Source organism: Bos javanicus, chromosome 8, assembly GCF_032452875.1.
Source record: "Bos javanicus breed banteng chromosome 8, ARS-OSU_banteng_1.0, whole genome shotgun sequence".
Classification (NCBI taxonomy): domain Eukaryota; kingdom Metazoa; phylum Chordata; class Mammalia; order Artiodactyla; family Bovidae; genus Bos; species Bos javanicus.
In genome coordinates, this window is record NC_083875.1 from 63,317,371 (window position 1) to 63,337,974 (window position 20,604).

General features: G+C 38.9%; 1 protein-coding gene across 4 annotated transcripts in view; it reads left to right on the plus strand.

Moving 5' to 3' along the window:
• Positions 1–18: 18 nt before the first annotated feature.
• Positions 19–20,604, plus strand: part of NCBP1 (nuclear cap binding protein subunit 1) — a 37,398-nt gene continuing 16,812 nt past the window's right edge. The window contains exons 1-10 of one of the 4 annotated variants that reach the window (XM_061425736.1): positions 19–363; positions 8,964–9,052; positions 9,613–9,713; positions 11,520–11,676; positions 13,720–13,827; positions 14,174–14,295; positions 15,228–15,297; positions 15,767–15,982; positions 18,735–18,832; positions 19,572–19,635. In XM_061425736.1, the coding sequence (XP_061281720.1) occupies positions 330–363; positions 8,964–9,052; positions 9,613–9,713; positions 11,520–11,676; positions 13,720–13,827; positions 14,174–14,295; positions 15,228–15,297; positions 15,767–15,982; positions 18,735–18,832; positions 19,572–19,635 (1,059 nt within the window). In that variant the 5' untranslated portion in view covers positions 19–329. Of the gene's footprint in view, positions 364–8,963; positions 9,053–9,612; positions 9,714–11,519; positions 11,677–13,719; positions 13,828–14,173; positions 14,296–15,227; positions 15,298–15,766; positions 15,983–18,734; positions 18,833–19,571; positions 19,636–20,604 lie in introns of those variants that run through there. The other 3 variants (XM_061425737.1, XM_061425738.1, XM_061425739.1) reach the window with 3 other exon arrangements.

Genomic DNA, 20,604 nt, shown 5'->3' on the forward strand with positions numbered 1-20,604 from the left:
GGCGGTGCTCTCCGCGTGGCCCCGGAAGGGCTTTCAGCGAAGGCGGGCGAAGGAAGCAGCCAAGAGGCGGAGGTAACCCAAGAGGGTCGCTGCGTGCGGGGCAGAAGCTACCGGCCTGGTGAGCTTCCAAAACCGGCTCTCCTGGATCCGAGCTCGCGGAGCCATCCAGCCATCCTGCCTTGTGCTTCCGGGAGCCGCCGCGACCGAAAGCGCCTGCGCGCCGGCCACTCCGCGCGCCTCGCCGCTGTCCGCCCACCGGCCGGCGGCCTGACGGTTCCTGCCGCGCTTCGTGACCGCTGTCTCAGCTCCGCGGAGCACCAGCGTGCGGCATGTCGCGGCGGCGGCACAGCGACGAGAACGATGGTGAGTGCCCTGAGCCCGGCCGCCGAGGCCGCCCTCAGGTGGGCCGAGGTTTGGCTTCCCTGGTTTTCGGGTCTCGAGAGAAGGGACGGGAAGCCCTTCTTCCTCCGGGAGCGTTCGGGGAGCCGCGTAGAGAAGGGGTGGCACGGTGGGAGTGCGGCCGGGCAACTTTGGGAAAGTCCCCTGCTTCCTCCGGTCCCAGTTCCTCAGTCGTTGGCCACGGGGAGGCCTGGTGGACCCCGGTCCCTAGGAACTCGTCAAAATTTGGCTCTTAGCATCTCCGAGCAGGGAATGCTAAGAGTGTCTGTGTCTGTGCCTCCGCTTCTTAGGGACCCACTCTACCCAGTGTCTCGTTTTGACCCTCAAATTGCACTTAAAAAGGACTCAGAAGATGAGAGATCTGCTGAATCCCGATCTGAGCTTTCTCCTGTACCCGTCATTCGTCATCTTGCCTTCTTCCAAGCGATAGGGAAAGAAATCGGTGTCTTATCCACACCCAAGAGGTCTCTTAAGAAAGAGATGTACGTAGATTGTTGTGTTACATTTTGAGCTGACCGTAAGCATATTTCCCTTGCGCAATAAAGAGTGTCGGAAGACTAACTGGAGAGCTCCTAGAGATTTTGATCAACCGTTTGGATGGTTGCGCTCATGGGGATCATGGAGTTGCCATCGTAATAAAAACCAAGAATAATTTTGCTAGTTAAAAATAGAAAAGATGTTTATCTTGCAAAAATCAGTCAAGAACACACATCCAACAAACTGAAAACCTAACAGTTATTGTTATTAATAGTTTAGGGTATTGTTCTTCGAGTAGAGTGTAGTTTGGTGGTTAAGAGGCCAGACTTTGGAATCAGAGGACTTTTCAAAGCCAGACCCTGCTGTTTACTTTGTGATCTTGCCTGGGTTATATTACCTCTTTAAACCTTAGTCTGTAACTTAGAAATAATGATACAGACATTTCGGCTTTGTGAGAGATAACACGTGTAACTAATTGCTCATGAAGATGTGTATTTTATCACCTGATAATGCTTAAGAGCTGATAAACATTGGCAGGTGGTGACTCTAAGAAAAAGTACAGAACAAAAAAAATTGAATTAATTTTTTCCACTGACATTTTTCTGTCCTTGAATGTTGGGGTAACTTAGGGGTAGGAGCAGAATCCCACTAATTTAAGGTTTTTTGTTTGGTTTGTTGGTTTGGGTTTTGTTTCTTTTTTTTCTTTTGGCCGTGGTATAAGGATCTTAGTTAGGGTTAGGGATTGAACCTGTGCCCCCTGCAGTGGAAGCCTGCAGTCTTAATCACTGGTCCACCAGGGATGTCCCCCACTTAGTTTTAATAGTGTATCAGATTTCTCCTGGAGCTTGGCTTGGGAGGATATTCTACCCCAGCCTTATCACCTCACACCTGAGGTCTACAGTTTTAGTGTAATTAACATGGAGACAGCATTAGCAGTGCCCAGATACCAGTGAAAGCAAGTCGAGAGTTACATTACACAGGTCTTACTATGCTGTATTTTTGATTTTTATTAAACACAACATAATGTACATACAGGGCACAGAAAATAGTTTTCATGTGCTTTGTATCTGATTAGTTAACTTAATCTCCTAGAAGTCATCACTTGGGATTTGGAGAACTTAGGTCTTTTAAAGTTCTTCCCATTGTCTTTGTTCTTCTCATGCTTTCTCTATTCTTTCATCTTCTCCTTTCTAGGGTGTCCCTAAAGGGAGAGAAAATCTTTCCAAGGGGCATCCTGGAGAATTGGATGTAAATTTGTAGAAAAACAACTTTTGCTTTGGTTATTGGGATGCTGGTATAACGTTCTTAGGAGTTAGTTTCTGGCAGCTAAATCACTGTCCATTTGGGTCTTGCTGCAGGAATCTCAGAATAAATAAAGACAAAACAAAATAAAATAAGGAGTTAATTAAGCAGCGTTTACTATAAATAACTTAGTAGTTGAAGGGCAGTTTATAACCCCTCTTAGATACTACACCAAGTCTGGAGCTTTCGTAAATTGCCACAATTTGGGTAATCATCAGCTAGGGTTTATTCTAAATGGTGATCTGAGTCAAATATTTTAGAAAACTTTCTTTTGGTTAAATGCCTACTAAATTTTTTTTAAACCAGAAATTTTGAAAACTTAAGTATTATAGAAGGCTGTTTTAAAATAGGCCAAATTATTGTTGTGTTAAATAGATGCACCTAAGCATTTCTGGATTATTGTCAGCTCTTAACAGTCCCTAACTGCCATGACTCTCCACGTGTTTGACTAGACACAGTAATTCATTCAACAAATATTTAACAGTGCCAGGCACAGTTCTAACTCCTGGCAGTACAGCAGTGGATGATAAAAGGTGCAGTCTCCCTTTTACAGGCAGAGAACAATCAAGTAAATATAGTGTATCATATGGTGTTAAGTACTGTGGAGAAAAATAAAACCAGTTAAAGAGGGTAAGGCTCTTGTTGGGGAGGAGTTGCTGTTTTGTATTGGTTTGTCAGTGAAGGCCTCACTGAGAATGGCATCTGATCAAAAACCTGCAGGAGGTGAGGGTATATTTACATTTGATTAATTAAAAAGTGGGGGAAGGCAGTAGTCTAAGCAAAGGGAACTTTGAGTTCCAAGGCCTTAAGGCTAGAATAGTCCTGTCATCTTCAAACAGCCAGAAGGTCAGTGTTGCTGTAGTAGAGTGAGAAAGGGGGAGAGTTGTAGGAGATGAGGTCAGAGAGGTAAGGGAGGATCAGCTCACAGATACAACTTAAAACTGTATCTGTTGAGACTTCAGAGTCCAGGATCCAAGGCTATACCAATGAAGTTCACCTGGAGGTGGATTTATAGACAATGAAAATGGAAATAAATGTGTGTGGATACTGGTTCAGTGCTAAAACTAACTCCTTTCTTAGACTCTTTTTAAGAATATCTGAAGCTTTTCAATTATTTTGGATATGCATACAGTAGCTGTTCAATGTATTGTTTTATTCTTGTAAGAAAGTATTTATATTGTCCATAACCTTGGCCCCAAACCCCATGTTAGTCCCTTTTAAGCTACTTAGTATTAGATCCTTACCTTTTAGAATGTGACTCTTTTTTAAAATTGATACTTAACTATAGAAAAAAATAAATAGAAGTGCAGGGATTTGTTACTCTGAGGAAGAGTATAGTTTGTTTCAGAAGTGACTATTATACCTCTTGTTTTAAATCTGCAGGATCAAGGTACTTTACTTTTCCCTTTTCTCTTGTTGGTTTTTTTTACTTTCTCTTTCACATTAGTTGGTTTTTGTTTCCACTTTGTGGGTCTAAAATTTTTTGTAATGCGTGTAAATTCTAAATAAGGATATAAAATACGTAGTATAATGTATCCATATAGAATTAGGATCACCTTACTGGGGAGGAAAATTATTCAGCTTGTTAAGATTTTTTCTGATGGGTTTTAATAGAGACTTCCTTCTCTCTTCTATACTAACCAAGGGTGTCAGAATGAAGTGCTAATGTGTAACTTTAATTTCCACTGTAAAACTTCTACTTAGGTACTTGTTAATATAAAATCTGTTCTTCTTTTGTGAACTACCTTAGGTATATTTTCTTGAGGATAGGTGAAAATATTCAGCTGATTGCACAGATTTTATTCTTAAAGTTTTTATTCTCCCTGCCTGTGATCTTGCCCACGCTCTCTTGAGCTCAGTATCCTGTTACCGTGTGTGAGTTCACCTGGTGTCTGTTAAGTCCTCCTCCCCCTTACAGTCTCTCCAGTGTCAGCTGAGAGTCGGGCATCTTCTACTTCTTAACACTTTGTGCCTCTTATTCTTCAAACATACTAAAAGTAGGAAGAAGAGGGGAAGAAGGGTTGCAGTTCAGAGATAGGACTGAATACTTGTATTTTCTAGTTTTTCTTCAAAAATCCTGCCTTCTCTCCCCACGTCAGTATTTTCTTCTGTCCAGTCTTACAAGAGTGCCTAGGAGGCTGCTTTAAAGTCTGGGGTATGATTCTAAACTGACTTGAAAACAGGCCAGCTGGATGGTTAATTTAGAGATGGCTTGGAGGTGGGATGTGAGTTAGCAAAGTAGATGGGCCAGAAAGAAATGGACAATGGTTAAGGTTTAAAAGGAAAAAAAAAACTGTTCTGATTCAGTCGTTTTGTAGCATCTGCATTCTCCTAACCTTACTGGAGTCTGATTCTGAAGAACATTGAGTATATTCTGCTTCCTAGAACAGAGTTACTCATCATGAGCACTGCTGCCATTTTGCGCTGGATTATTCTTTGTTGGTGGGAGTTGTTCTCTGCACTGTGGTATGTTTAGTAGAATCCCTGGCCTCTGCCCACTGGAGGCCAGTAGCACTTCCCCCGTGTGACAGCTAAAAATGTCTCCAGAGATTGCCAAGTGGCTCCTGGGGGACAAAATCCAACCTAGTTGAGAACCATTGCTCTTGGATACGGCTATTTTAATGTCCTGGCTGATAGCTTATGTAAATGTTCCTTCAGATATGCAATTTTTTTCAGTGAATGAATTCTGAAAATAGAAGTCCTTTTGTGTCGGGTTTGGCTCTTTGGGTGGTGAAACCTTTATGCAGATTCTGTGCCTTCAGCTTGATGTATACTAGAGACTCAGGGTCACTGATACCATGATACTGCACATGTCCACATCTTTACATGGACAGGTGTCTTCAGGAATATGTTGCAACAGTTATGTTGCATGCTTGTTGTATTTTTTTTTTTTTTGACATTATCCCTTCTAAACTATATTCAGTGATTACTTGGCACCCACTCCAGTACTCTTGCCTGGAAACTCCCATGGATGGAGGAGCCTGGTAGGCTGCAGTCCATGGGGTCGCTAAGAGTCAGACACGACTGAGCGACCTCACTTTCACTTTTCACTTTCATGCATTGGAGAAGGAAATGACAACCCACTCCAGTGTTCTTGCCTGGAGAATCCCAGGGACGGGGGAGCCTGAAGGGCTGCCGCCTATGGGGTCGCACAGAGACGGACACGACTGAAGCAACTTAGCAGCAGCAATGATCACTGAGGGGTTGGGCAGTCAAAGCACACAGTGTTTTGCCCTGTGGCCTTTTATAACACTGATTCTATCTAGGTGGTAATCAGTTCAGTCACTCAGTCCTGTCTGACTCTTTGTGACCCCATGGAACACAGCATGCCAGGCTTCCCTGTCCATTACCAACTCTCAGAGCTTGCTCAGACTCATATCCATTGAGTCGGTGATGCCATCCAACCATCTCATCCTCTGTCGTGCCCTTTTCCTCCTGCCTTCAATCTTTCCCAGCATCAGGGTCTTTTCTAGTGAGTCAGTTCTTTATATCAGGTGGCCAAAATACTGAGGTTTCAGCTTCAACATCAATCTTCCAACGAATATTCAGGACTGATTTCCATTAGGATGGACTGGTTGGATCTCCTTGCAGTCCAAGGGACTCTCAAGAGTCTTCTCCAACACCACAGTTCAAAAGCATCAATTCTTCGGTGCTCAGCTTTATAGTCCAGCTCTCACATCCAGACATGACTACTGGAAAAACCATATCTTTGACTAGATGGACCTACGTTGGCAAAGTAATGTCTCTGCTTTTTAATATTCTGTCTAGGTTTGTCATAGCTTTTCTTCCAAGGAGCAAGTGTCTTTTGATTTCATGGCTGTAGTCACCATCTGCAGTGATTTTGGAGCCCAAGAAAATAAAGTCTCTCACTGTTTCCATTGTTTCCCCATGTATTTGCCATGAAGTGATGAGACCGGATGCCATGATCTTAGTTTTCTGAATGTTGAGTTTTAAGCCAGCTTTTTCAGTCTCCTCTTTGAGTTTCATCAAGAGGCTCTTTAGTTCTTCTTTGCTTTCTGGCATAAGGGTGGTATCATCTGTGTATCGGAAATTATTGATATTAATCCTGGCAATATTGATTCCAGCTTGTGCTTCATTCAGCCTGGCATTTTGCATGATGTACTCTGCATATAAGTTAAGTAAGCAGGGTGACAATATACAGCCTTGACATACTCTTTTCCCGATTTGGAACCATTTTGTTGTTCCAGTCCAGTTCTAACTATTGCTTCTTGACCTGCATACAGATTTCTCAGGAGACAGGTAAGGTGGTCTGGTATTCCCATCTCTTTAAGAATTTTCCACAGTTTGTTGTGATCCACACAAAGTCAATAAAGCAGGAGTAGATGTTTTTCTAGAATTCCCTTGCTTTTTCTATGATCCAACGAATGTTGGCAATTTGATCTCTGGTTCCTCTGCCTTTTCTAAATCTAGCTTGAGCTTCTGGAAATTCTTGGTTCACATACTGTTGAAGACTAGCTTGAAGAATTTTGAGCATTATTTTGCTAGCGTATGAGATGAGTGCAATTGTGCAATAGTTTGAGCATTCTTTGGCATTGCCTTTCTTTGGGATTGGAATGAAAACTGACCTTTTCCGGTCCTGTGGCCACTGCTGAGTTTTCAGAATTTGCTGGCATATTGAGTGCAGCACTTTCACAGCATCATCTTTTAGGATTTGAAATAGCTCAGCTGGAATTTCATCACTTCCACTATGGTGGTTATCTGAGCCATTAAGATCTTTTTTGTATAGTTCTTCTATGTATTCTTGCCACCTCTTCTTAATATCTTCTGCTTCTGTTACGTTCATACCGTTTCTGTCCTTTATTGTGCCCATCTTTGCATGAAATGTTCCCTTGGCATCTCTAATTTTCTTGAAGAGATCTCTAGTCTTTCCCATTCTATTGTTTTCCTCTGTTTCTTTGCATTGATCACTTTGGAAGGCTTTCTTCTCTCTACTTGATATTCTTTGGAACACTGCATTCGGACAGATATATCTTTCTTTTTCTCCTTTGCGTTTTGCTTCTTTTATTCAGCTTGTGTTTGGGTGGTAGGTACCTGAAGATCATGTCGGACATTGGAAAAGCTTTTAACATCCCATGTTATAATAGCCAGGTGCTGTGTTTTATGGAAATCATTGGGTTTTTTTTCACTGTTAGATGTTCCAGTGGTAAGTAAGTAGTTGGGAACTCTAAAAATGGTTCAGTTCCTCTGGCTGTACAAGTCTGAAGATTAAAAATATAACTTGGTCCTGCTGCTGCTAAGTCGCTTCAGTCGTGTCCGACTCTGTGTGACCCCATAGACGGCAGCCCACCAGGCTCCCCGTCCCTGGGATTCTCCAGGCAAGAACACTGGAGTGGGTTGCCATTTCCTTCTCCAGTGCATGAAAGTGAAAAGTGAAAGTGAAGTCGCTCTGGGTGACCCTGGTATCTGCAGATTTTCATTATTAATACTGATCCCTGGTAGAGTTACAGATTATTGCTTGCTTGTCTGCTTGCTGTCCTAATAATTTAATTGGTGGAAGTGAAAAATTGAATTATATTGGGAGAGTGGCCCACACTGTGTGTAGCAACAGCATCATCTTTCGTATTTACCACTGCTGCTACTGCTGCTGCTCAGTTGCTTCAGTCGTGTCTGACTCTGTGTGACCCCATAGACGGCAGCCCACCGGGCTCCCCCTGTCCCTGGGATTCTCCAGGCAAGAACGCTGGAGTGGGTTGCCATTGCCTTCTCCAGTGCATGAAAGTGAAAAGTGAAAGTGAAATCGCTCAGTTGCATCCGACTCTTAGTGACCCCATGGGCTGCAGCCTACCAGTCCATGGGATTTTACAGGCAAGAGTACTGGAGTGGGGTGCCATTGCCTTCTCCGTATTTAACACTAGTATTTGAAATTTTTTCAGCCTTATGAGATTCTATAAAAGAATGTGAGGTAGGAGTATTGAAGTTTTAGACAAAATGGTAAGAGATTGCTAACACCAAGACTAAATGATAGATCGTCCGGTACTTAAGGATGATAATCGTGTACTTTCTTCCCCACCAATTGTTTGATATCATGCTCAGGACATTTCTTTGAGTATGTCTGCTGATTGTAATTCTCATTGTTTGGGATAAACCAGACCCTAGTGCCTCTATGGTCTATAGAACCAAAACTATTAATTGACGACTTAAGAGCTCTGAAACTTTTGTAAAACTAGTCCTAATATTTTATGCTTCCTTTCCCATCATTTGAAGTTTCCTCCTCTTTTGTTTTTAAACAAAAGCTTACCCCCTCATCAGATCTTTGCAAAATGTTCAACTGGGTTTTTATACCCATATTTCATCAGTTTACATAATTTTCATTATTAGAATAATGAGTACTACTAACACTGACAGGTTTTAGGAACGAGCAACTGAGGGTGATTAAACAACTCAAGTTAAGCCCTTAATGAATGGGAATAGCCATTGATGCGTGTTATAGGGAGTTTTCTCACTGCTAGTCACTAGCATGATACGGGCACCTTTGCTACCTATCCAAGAAATGGACAGGGCTGCTGCATTGCATAGTTCTGTGGGGACACTTTTCTCACAAAACTTAATGCCTCTCGGAGTTATGATGCCCCAGGGTATGGAAACTGTTGGTTGTGTCTAGCCTTGTTTATTGGTTGTATCTAGCCTTGTCTGAGTTACTAAGCGCTTCTGCTGTGCATAAACAGTAGGGCTTCAGGTAGAAAAGAGATTATAGCATTAAAAAGTTAAAGTTTTTGGTAACAGAGTCATCCTGTAATGTTCACTTTTTTACATTCTTGAAACAGGGGGACAACCTCACAAAAGGAGAAAGACCTCTGATGCAAATGAAACTGAAGATCACTTGGAATCTTTAATATGCAAAGTAGGAGAAAAGGTATGATCAAAATAGGTACAGATTGTGATGGGCTTAGAGTGTTAATTGACTGTGCTTGATTAATTTCTGCATCTGAAAACTTGATGTTCTAACTTATGGTCAAAGTTTGTATGGCCATGCATCTACATCCCAAAGTAGAGGCATATTAAAAGCTTTGGAATGCAAATAGTTGAGAGTTACATGTTTTTAGTAATTTTCATAGAATTTAAGTCTTAGAGGAGACCTTAGAAAGCAGTCTGCTCAATTTGCAAATGAAGACCAAGTAAGTTCTGGATACTTGAGGTAGTTTGCCCAGTCATATAATGAGTGAATTCATTAGAAAAGTATCAGTAGACAGAGCCTGGGATGTTCTCCCACATCTAATACTTGCTATGCTGCTTTTTAAATTTCATTTGTTTTCTTTATGGGGTTTTCTAAAGAATAATAACAACCAGAATTTATTTATACTAAACTGTCAGAGTGCCTTGTGTGTAACTTTTTTTATCATCACCTGGAAAATTTTAATGCACTAATTGCTGGTTACCTGACAGGTATTTAATATGCTATCCTATCCTCTACAGAGTGCCTGCTCTTTGGAGAGCAACCTAGAAGGCTTGGCTGGTGTTTTGGAAGCTGATCTTCCTAACTACAAGAGCAAGATCTTAAGGCTTCTTTGTACAGTGTATGTATACAAAAGATTTATGAATCCAGGTGATAATGTATTATCTACTCTTAAATGCTTGGGAATGTTCAGAAGATATGTTTATGTTCCATATGTCATCTAGTTTCATTCCATGGGGAATTTGTCAAATTAAATGAACTTTGGCCCTTTGGTGAACTCTGAGAGATAAATAGCATGAAAATTGAGCATTTTTTTTTGTTTCTTGGATCCTTAGACTCATTTGAGTTGACTGCTTTTAAGTGAGAAAGCAGACAACTTCACGTTTAGCAATCTTCTTTTAAGCACATACAATTAAATGTATATGATAGAGTTTAATTTATATTTTTAATCAGTAATATCAAACAAATTTGAGAACTAGTCAGTCACTCAAGTAATAGCCCTTCTAGAAGGCTGAAGATGCTTTTGGAGCTGTGACATAATAGGCATAATCTTTCTCTGAGTTAGGTTAGCTAGAATGAGTTTCAGCACTTAATTTGTAAGGCCATTAGTGTGGGAAAGTCTCATGTGAGATCATGAAACAGTCTCTCGCAACAGTGGAATTAGCAATCCAGACTTCTTATCACTCAAGTAGACAGTGGTTACTCTAAACTGTCTGCTTTGCAGAGAAGTAGCTATGGTTTCTGGATAAAAGAGTCTTCATTATGAAAGTGACTTCATTGTTATTTCATTTATTTTAAAACATTGTTTTTGTCTTAAATTGCCTACAACTCAGTTTTTAAATTTACAAATATACACACAGATTGAAACTATAGGTCGATTTTTAACTTCTCATAAACTATAAATAAATTCAGATACAGTTTTTTGAAGGAATCCAATTAATATTCAGGAAGACATGTCCTCACACTAGGAAACTACTAAGAAAACTAACTTGGCTATAGTTATCCATAGATTCTTTCGGTTCTGAAAGCATTTATTGGAATGGAGTAGATTCATGTTTAAACTCTGGAAGCCATGACTTTGAGGTGAGGATGGGTTGAGGAGAATGGTTACTATCAGTGCAAGTATTTTTTTTAAGCCTGAATTGTCCCTAACACTGCTAGGAACCTTGGGAAAATGCAAAAAATGTTAAGAGAATCTGAATGATCATGAGTTCTCATTTGCTTTTCTTTTTTAGCTAATTGCTAAAGACTGCCTAAATTAGGGATCAACATTTGCTTTTTTTCAAAATTTATTACTGTGATCCTCTACTTTTCAAATATTTTAATGAAAATTAACACACTTGAGTAAGCAAATTGAGATGTAAAGAAATTTTACTATATTAGAGTACTGTGTTAAAAATTCAGCAGTTTAATAGGACCTGGCATTAGTTCTGAACTTTTTATAAGAAACTAGAATAGTGTTTCTCAAAGTGGAATTCTGATCCCATGACATTTGGTCAACTGAGTTTAGAAATGTTGATTGCTCTGTCTCCCCCTTAATGATTCTGTATTAAAAAAAACTTGTTTCATTCAACAATTCTCAGGTATTTTACCACAGAAACCATTTTCTGTAAATCTACCATTTGATTCTACTAAGCATATTGGAAGAAAAGCTAGTCTAGAGTTTTGTCTATTTTAGTTTGATGACTTCACAGTTAGAGTGTTTTATTTTGTTAACCCTAGGATTAACTGATAGAATCAAAGTGAAAAAATTGAGGTAGCTCTGTCTACAACTCTTTTCAATATTTATGCCTTTTTCGAAGTAGTTTTAAAATAATAGTTAAATGTATTGCTTTTCTAAAGTTAATAAAATGATTAAAAATTGTATAAAATTCAGCAACTTAATGTTGTGTTTGGATCTTATTGTCATACTGGCTTCTGAAATCAGTGCACGTCTGTTACCTGAGAAGTTGACCATTTATACAACATTAGTTGGACTACTGAATGCCAGGAATTACAACTTTGGTGGAGAATTTGTAGAAGCCATGATTCGCCAACTGAAAGAATCATTGAAATCAAACAATTATAATGAAGCTGTATATTTGGTAAGTTTTTGGCTTTTTGACTTTTGAGAAGTTTTTGGTATGTTATGAACTTAGTGTCGGAATGGAGTAGAGAGGTAAGCTACAACCAAATAATTTATCTTTTCTCTTGAAATACAGTTCTCCACTCATCCATAACAGCTGCCCTTTTGAAACCATTCTTCTTAAAGATACAGAGCTCATTACCAATCCAGTGATACAGCTTCTTTTAACTCTAAATCCAGGTTGACCTCCTTATAATAAACGATGCTTTACACTTCTTAGCTCTTGGTTGCTGCTGCACCACTTTTTTCAGGACCTCCTGCTGCCACCTGTGTTTTATTTCTCAGGCTCCTTTTTCTGGGTCAGCTTCCTCTGCCCCTTTTAAATTTCTGTGTTTCTCAGAATTCTGTCCTCACTTCACTTTTTTTCAAATATTCTCTTTTAAAGCATTCCCATTCTCTCTCATAGGTTTGTAAACTATTTATTTTGATGACTGCCCCCTCCCCACTATAGTTTTAACTCCTGCTTCAACATTTCCCCTGAGCTCCAGACCTATGTTCCAGATACTTCCTAGATAGCCCTAAGGTATCTTGCCTGAAAGTTAATCCCTAAATTAATACATTATTCATACCTCCTTTTCTCAGTCCTCACCCCAACCCACACAAGTGGCTGGTATTTACTGGATAGCTGCCCAAAAACCTGAGCATTGATTTTTGTCTTCCCTTTGCCCTGTCATACTCTAAGCAGTCCCCAAGCCCTGTCGGTTCTACCTCATAAATTTCTCTCCAGTCTGTCCCTTCTCCTCTGTCTCCAGGGCCTCTAGTGTAGTTCATGCCTTCCTAAATGGATATGGAATTAAGCTTTATTAATATGTAACATATAGACTGACAGCCTTATTAATATGTATAGACAGTGGGCCTCAGTATATTAGGAATAAATATATGTGCATGTTGAAGGTACGTGATCAAATTCTTTTCTACTGAATATACAATCAAAAGAGTTGGACACTGATTAGACTATAAGATTAAGTTCAAACTTCATTAAGCTTGACCTGTCATGGTTGCCCCTGTCTGTTTCTCTTTGCCTTCCATATATTCCCAGCTCTATCAGAGTTGCTTGTGGGTCCCTGAACACACCCTGTGTTTGAACCTCTCTGTTTAGAAGCCTCTCCAGTTGAGGATACTTTACTGATTTTTCATGACCTAGTTTGATTGTTACCTGCTTTATGATGTTTTCCCCTACTCCCTTTATCCCTGTTTCTAGAGCACTCTTTTCTTTATCTTCTAGTATACGAGTCATCCTTTTGGGTCAAGATTTGCACGTCCCACTAGTCTGTGAGCTCCCATTTGACAGAGACTTTAATAGTGCTTAGCAGTGGCACACAGAGTACACCCAATAAATTTTTGTTCGTTTCCATTTCTGTGGTCCAGTGAAGAATTTTCACAACCAAACAAAAAAGATTATTGGTTGTAGTAGCTAGAATATTACAGTTTAGGTTCCTAGTCTAGTGGACTTCCCTTGTAGCTCAGCTGGTAAAGAATCTGCCTGCAATGCGGGAGACCTGAGTTCAATCCCTGGGTTGGGAAGATCCCCTGGAGAAGGGAAAGGCTACCCACTCCAGTATTCTGGCCTAAAGAATTCCATGGACTGTGTATAGTCCATGGGGTTGCAAAGAGTCAGACACAACTGAGCGACTTTCACTTTGACTTCCTAGGCTAGTATAAATGTAAAGCTATACATGTGGATTCCTGTCCTTCATATAGTCTCTTTTAACAACTTCTCTGCTGTTAGAGCACAAAAGCAGCCAAAGACTACATGTAAACAAATGAGTGTGGCTCTGTAACAATTGATTTGTGGACACTGAAATTTAATTTCATATAATTTGTAGGAATCAAAATATTATTTTGGTTTATTCCAAGCCTTTAAATATCTAAAACACCATTCTTAATTTACAGGTTCCTTAAAAAACAGGTAGTGGTCTAGATTTGGTCCTTGGGCAAAATGCTTGTGTTATAAATATTATAAAGGACATTTAGATTTAATAGAAATTGCTTTCCCCAATAGGTCCGTTTTCTATCTGATCTTGTGAATTGTCATGTCATTGCTGCCCCATCAATGGTTGCTATGTTTGAAAATTTTGTAAGTGTAACTCAGGAAGAAGATGTGCCTCAGGTAAGAAAACCCCTTGTGCTGAATTTCATTCATATGCTATGAGGAATTTTTCACTAATAGCCCTTTAGCAAAAAACAAAAACAGATTAATAGATATTACATTATGAATTTTTAATACCTGAAAGTTAAGCCAACTGGCATAATGGTCGATCCTCATGACATATGTATATTAGTTAAATGATTCTGCCTAATAAGATTAAAACTAATATATCTGAAAATGCTCTGAATGAGCCGTCTTCATTAGCCCTATTAAATAGTGTCCATAGGATTTCATTCAGGAATAAATATGACGTGAATGAAACTTCACTAGCACCTATCTTAAAGGCACCTTTTAAAAACTTCCTCAGGTGCGGCGGGATTGGTACGTGTATGCGTTTCTGTCGTCCTTGCCCTGGGTTGGAAAGGAATTGTATGAAAAGAAAGATGCAGAGATGGACCGAATCTTTGCCAGCACTGAAAGCTATCTTAAGTAAGGGCACAGCAGCATGGTAATGGTTTTGTGTCCCCTTAAGGTTTTGCCCAGGGAATTCTGTTTTAAGTTTGGTTTTCTATTAGTAGGTACCTCTTTGGATATTGTTAATATCTACATAGTTACAAATAAAGCTGAAGAAGTCTAAAGATAAAAATTTGCTTTCTCATTATACTAAGCTACCTTCAATATTTTTTAAATGTTTTATATTTTTCAAAAGTTGTAGTTTTATATTTAATAATATATACATGTTTGCAAAAGAAGAATGAAAATAAGGGTGTGAATGTTCTAACATTTGAATATATCTTTCTCTCCTTTATACAAGTGATGGTCCAGTATACAGATTGTTCTTCTATACACACTTCCTTTTCCCCCCTTAATACAGTTTGGATTTGTTGTGTAAAATATTTAGCTCTACGTCATTCTTTTAACAGCTGTATGGTATTCAACTCTTTGAATGTACCATAATTTCTTTAATTCGTTTCCTGTTGGTAGACATTGAGCCTATTGCAAGTCTTTGGCTATTTTAAATTGTGTTTCAGTGAATATCTTTGTACGTATGTCTTTGTGTACATGTGCAAATGTGTTTGCGGGTTATGTGAATTTTTAGAAATGGCATTACTAGGTTCAAGTGTCTTTTAACAGTTTTAATTTTGATAGATTGTTTAGTCAGATTGCCTTTGAAAGAGATTTTACCCTTGCACATCTCTTCTAAAGTGATTATTTATCAGTTAGCCTTCTGCCAGCAGTGTTTTCAAAACTGTGTATTTGCCTACATTTTGGCAATACATTATCAACGATTCTGATATCTGATAATTTGACAGGTTAAAATGTTTTACTCCCATAATTTGCATTTTCTTAATTATGAAAGCAACTGAACATCTTTTCATGTTTTTAAAAACCTAAATGTAGATTTTCATTCTAACTTCTAGAAGACGCCAAAAGACTCATGTGCCCATGTTACAAGTATGGACTGCAGAGAAACCACATCCGCAAGAAGAGGTAAATTGACTTCAGTCTCTTGTGATAGATACAAGCACAGTCACAGTAGGTTCTTAATCTCTGACATACTCAGTCATCACATTTGTATACTATAGCTGTGTTTTCACACTTCATATCAGGGGTTCAGCTCCTTATAGCCCTAGGCATATAGTGTATTTTTAGTAAATATTAGAATGTCCTTAGAACGTTACCTATTCTGTGGGATTCCAGATATCATAGAGTTGATGTATTTTTTACTTAAATGCCCAATTTGAAAAAATAAGATATAACAGCCCCAGACAGACTCTGTAAAGTAATTAAAACGTGTGCAGAAACATAGCACTATTCTTTTGTATTGTGTTTAATAAGTTAGCTTACTTTTGTATCCTGTATTTTAGAAGGTAGTAGATTTTTGGTTTTGTCTGGTCAAAATGTTATTTCACCTAGCCTCCAAATATCTATTAATTGTTAAACATTAATCTGTCTTTAGTATTTAGATTGCCTCTGGGCCCAGATTCAGAAATTGAAAAAGGATCGCTGGCAGGAGCGGCACATCCTAAGACCTTATCTTGCCTTTGACAGCATCCTGTGTGAAGCCCTGCAGCACAACCTGCCTCCATTCACACCGCCGCCTCACACTGAAGACTCAGTGTACCCGATGCCGAGGGTCATCTTCAGAATGTTTGATTACACAGATGATCCTGAGGTACGTGCATGGTCAGCAAAGGTTTCTTTCAAAGGGCCTGGGTTATGTTGTACTTACGGTTTCATCTTGTTGGAATTATGCCTGCAGGACATTTCAATTTTGAGTCGTTCATTGTCTCAGAGGGTCAGTGGCAGTGAGGTTAACGTCTAATTCAGTGAATGGAATCACCTCATTATGTGAGAAATCGTATTTAGCTTGTATAAATGAAGAGACAGCATGGTGTACAATTGAAAAGTATAGGTTCAAGAGCCAGGTTGGTTTGTGTTTTAATCCCGATTTAGGCATATCCCAGCTGTGCGTTCTTGAGTGAGTTATTTACCTTAGTTTCCTAAATAGAATAATAATTAGTATATAGCTCACAAAGTTGTAATGAGGATTAAATTATTAATATACACACATAAGGTATACAGAATGATATATGACACATGGTAAGTGCTCAGTAGTGTTTAAAAATCCCAAAGATGTGTATAAGCTGACTTTATAGTTCTTAAATATATATATTTTTTATTATGAGATCAAGTTGTTGATAGCCTTTATATTTTGCTATGCTAGGCTATGCTAAGTCACTTCAGTCGTGTCCGACTCTGTGTGACCCCATAGACGGCAGCCCACCAGGCTCCCCCATCCCTGGGATTCTCCAGGCAAGAACACCGGAGTGAGCTGCCATTTCCTTCTCCAATGCATTAAAGTGAAAAGTAAAAGTGAAGTCGCTCAGTCGTGTCCGACTCTTAGCGATCCCATTTATGCAAATAATTGTATTAACCTTAATACCCAAGCAGCAAGCATAGTGGTCACTGGATTGGTGCTGAATAGAAACTCGCCTAACTAAAGTGCCATGTGGTAGTGGTGGTGTGGTCATGCCTGACTCTTCATAACCTCGTGGACTGTAGCCCACAAGGCTCTCTGTCACACCTGTTGCTTGTACGTTCCAGTCAGCATGGAGCAGAGTTCCTCAACCTCAGCACAATTGATGTTTTGGGCTGGGGAATCCTTAGTTATGAGGCTGTCTTATGAATTGTAGGATGCCTAAAATTCTCCCTGGCCTCTACCTTCTAGGTGCCAGTAGCATGTCAGTTGTGACAACCAAAAATGTCTCCCGAGGTTGCCAGATGTTCCCTTAGGGGCAAAATTGCCCCCGGTTGAGAACCACTGGCATAAGAACCCGTATTACCACCTAAGGTCAAGTTTGAGTTTTCTTCCCCCGCCTTCTCTCTTCTATTCTATGGAAAGTTGCTTTTGATCAGTGAAATTTTAGTATATGTGTACCCTATCTTAGATTAAATAGTTGTTGGGTAATGGGTTAGTTAGTGTTAGTTGCTCAAGTCATGTCTGACTCATGGACTGTAGCCCTGCCAGGCTCACCTGTCCATGGAATTCTTCAGGCAAGAATACTGGAGTGGGTTGCCATTTCCAGGGGATCTTCCCGACCCAGGGTAATTGGTTATAAATACAGAATTATCAACTCGCTACCCACTTGCAGTATTCCATATATAATAAAATGCTTTTAGTCAACTTTATGTAATGGTCTAATTAGGTATATGTAATTGGAAGTCTACTTTACAATAAGACTATTAGAATCTTTGTGATTAGGCATTTATTTGTGCAAAGGGAACATTAGAATAGGACCTCAAAATCTGCCTCTCCTGTACTGTTTGTAATTGGTATTGCCTCTGTGATGTGCCCATCATGCTTTGCCAGAAGAGCATAAATATACAAGATATCTTAAGAGGATTTGGTTGTTTAGTTCTGGTCTTTCAAAAAAAGTTTGTTTTTCTTTTTTAATTAGAAATTATAAAGTAAAAGTCACCATTAAGAGTCTACAGTGGTGACTAAAAAAGTAAATAAAAATAAATGCATTGAACCTGTTTGCTATGCATATTTTTAAAAATTAAACAATACATAGATAATGTTCTTTAACCTTTTCAAAAACAACACAGTGTGGATATCTTTCAACATATATGTGATTTTTTATGTCTACATAGTGTTTTAAATAAAATCTCCCCCTCTCCATGTGTTTGGGTTTTTTTTCCAGTTTTATTTTTTAATTTATTTTATTTTGGCTGTGCTTGATCTTGTTGCTGTGCAAGCTTTTCTCTAGTTGCTGTAAGTGGGGGCTCCTCTGTGTTGCAGTGCTCGGGCTTCTCATTGCAGTGGCTTCTCGGTTGCGGAACACAGATGCTAGGGCATGCAGGGTTCAGTAGTCAGCACATAGACTCAGTAGTTGCCGCTCCTGGGCTCTAGAGCTTGGGCTCAGTAGTGGTGGTGCACAACAGTAGTTGCGGTCGTAGTTGCTCTGCAGCACGTGGGATCTTCCCGAATCAGGGCTCAAATGCATGTCCCATGCGTTAGCAGGTGGATTCTTTACCACCAAGCCACCATGGAAGCACCCTCTCCATGTTTTTTATGGAAGTAATCCAGTCTCATTGTGTAAAAAAATAAATCAATGGCCAATAATATACAAAAAATTATTTAGTTTGCATTTAAGTTAATGATTTAGTTAATCATTTAAGACTTGAGGTGGGCAGAGATAGTAGTGTCAGGTAGAAGAAAAACTATAACTGATATTCTAGTTCTCTTGTAGGTAGGTGAACACAAATAAAATTTGTTGAAATACAGAGCTTTCATGTTTGTGAACTTTTATCCTCAGCATCCAATATAAAAAGTATCTGGAACATAATAAGCTCTTATATATTTTGTTAAATGAAAAATATTTGTCTGGGTCTGTAGTATATAGCTGTTGTTTTGGTTCCAGGGTCCTGTAATGCCAGGGAGTCATTCAGTGGAAAGATTTGTAATAGAAGAGAATCTTCACTGCATCATTAAGTCCCATTGGAAGGAAAGGAAGACTTGGTAAGATGCTTTTCGTGGTACTTTTACTAGTGTGGCGAAAAAGTAGCAATCTTGATGATTTTCAAAGAGCAAAATGTATGTTAAGAGTAAGAAAGTCTTCCTCTTCTGGTTTCCGTCTCACTAAGACCAATTTCGAAAACACTTGACTTGCTTTCTGGTGGCACTTCACCTTCAAATAGTACTTTCTGGATGCTGAGTAGTACTGTAGTGCTTTACAGTGTTATGCATATGATGCCTGCTCTTTTATGTGGATATTTGCCATATGTTCTGGATAAATTAATTTGAGTGACAAGCTATTTTGGGGATGAATGTTGCAGGAATAAATGAATACTAATGGTTTTGCTCTGTTTCGTAGCAGTTAGACATCAAGCTTTGGAAAAGTTTATTTTTAATGTTTTCTAAAACCTTGGAAAGTTTCAGTTTGGATTTTAAGACGGAAAGGAATATAGCATTTTGGGGATAGTCTACCATATAAAACTTTTTAAGTTCGTAGACCTGAATGTACTTCCTTACTATAATTTACATTCTTTCTGATCTTTCAAGGAGTTTTGGATATACATTAAAGAGTTTCCCTTAGGGTAGAAAAAATAATTTGTGCTGTAGTTAGGTGAAGTAACTGAAATCTAGAACATTGCAGAAAATATTTCCTTTATATCTACACACTCTGTTTTTGAAACTGCTTATTTAGTTTTTCATATATCTGTGTATACTCACTAAACTTAAATTACACTTTTTACAGTGCTGCACAGCTAGTGAGTTATCCTGGGAAGAACAAGATCCCCTTGAACTACCACATAGTTGAGGTATGCATTCCAAGATGGAGCTTGTTTCAAAGTCTCAGAATCTTTCTGTTGACTGTAAAGTGTAATCTACTTTTGGCCTTTTGTTATTGTTCTTGCTGCTTGTCAGACAATGAAAATTAACAGAGAAAAGAGGAAATTGCTTTCAGTTTTGGAGCTCTTTTAACCATGTTGTCAAGAGAAAAGAGGAGGTTAAGCCCAGTAACGAAACAAAATTTTGAGTTGCATATAATTTATTTATATAGTATGTCTTCATTCAAGGATAGTTATCATGGATAATGTAAGTTACCTGTAACTCTAGCAGTACATTGTCCACTTAACAGATGTGTGTGTGTGTGTGTGCACATATCTGTTCTCAGCTTTGTCCAACTCTTAGTGACCCCATGGACTGTAGCCTTCCAGGCCGCCTCTGTGCGTGAAATTTTCCAAGCAAGAATACTAGAGTGGGCTACTATTTCCTTTTCCAGGGAACATATGTATAAGTGGCTTAAATACTTTATAATATTCTTTAGGCAGATAACCCATTTTTTAACTGTATTTACCTGGTTTCTTACTACTATTGTAGTCTGGACTAGTATATTATTTCCTGTATCACAAGGGTAGGGAAATACGAATCCTTATTTATTCTTAGAAATCAAAAGAGCCAATTGTTTTGGAAGTGAAAAGAATAGATAATGCTTTTGATTTCATATTAACTCATATAGAGGAGGATATTAGTACAGTTGAACACCTTATAGAAATTTATTTCCCAAAAAACAGTATTTTCACTTGATACATGAGTCAAACTGTCAATTATATTATTCCTTTATGTTAAAATGCTCAGCGTGAACATAATTACAGTGTATTCTTTACTTCACTTTTTATTCATACTCTACCCATGTGAACAGTGGTGTAGTGCATCTGGGCACTGTAGACAGACAGTGCATCTGCTCTGTCTTTACAAAACTTGAGAGCATGCTTAGGCTAATGGGT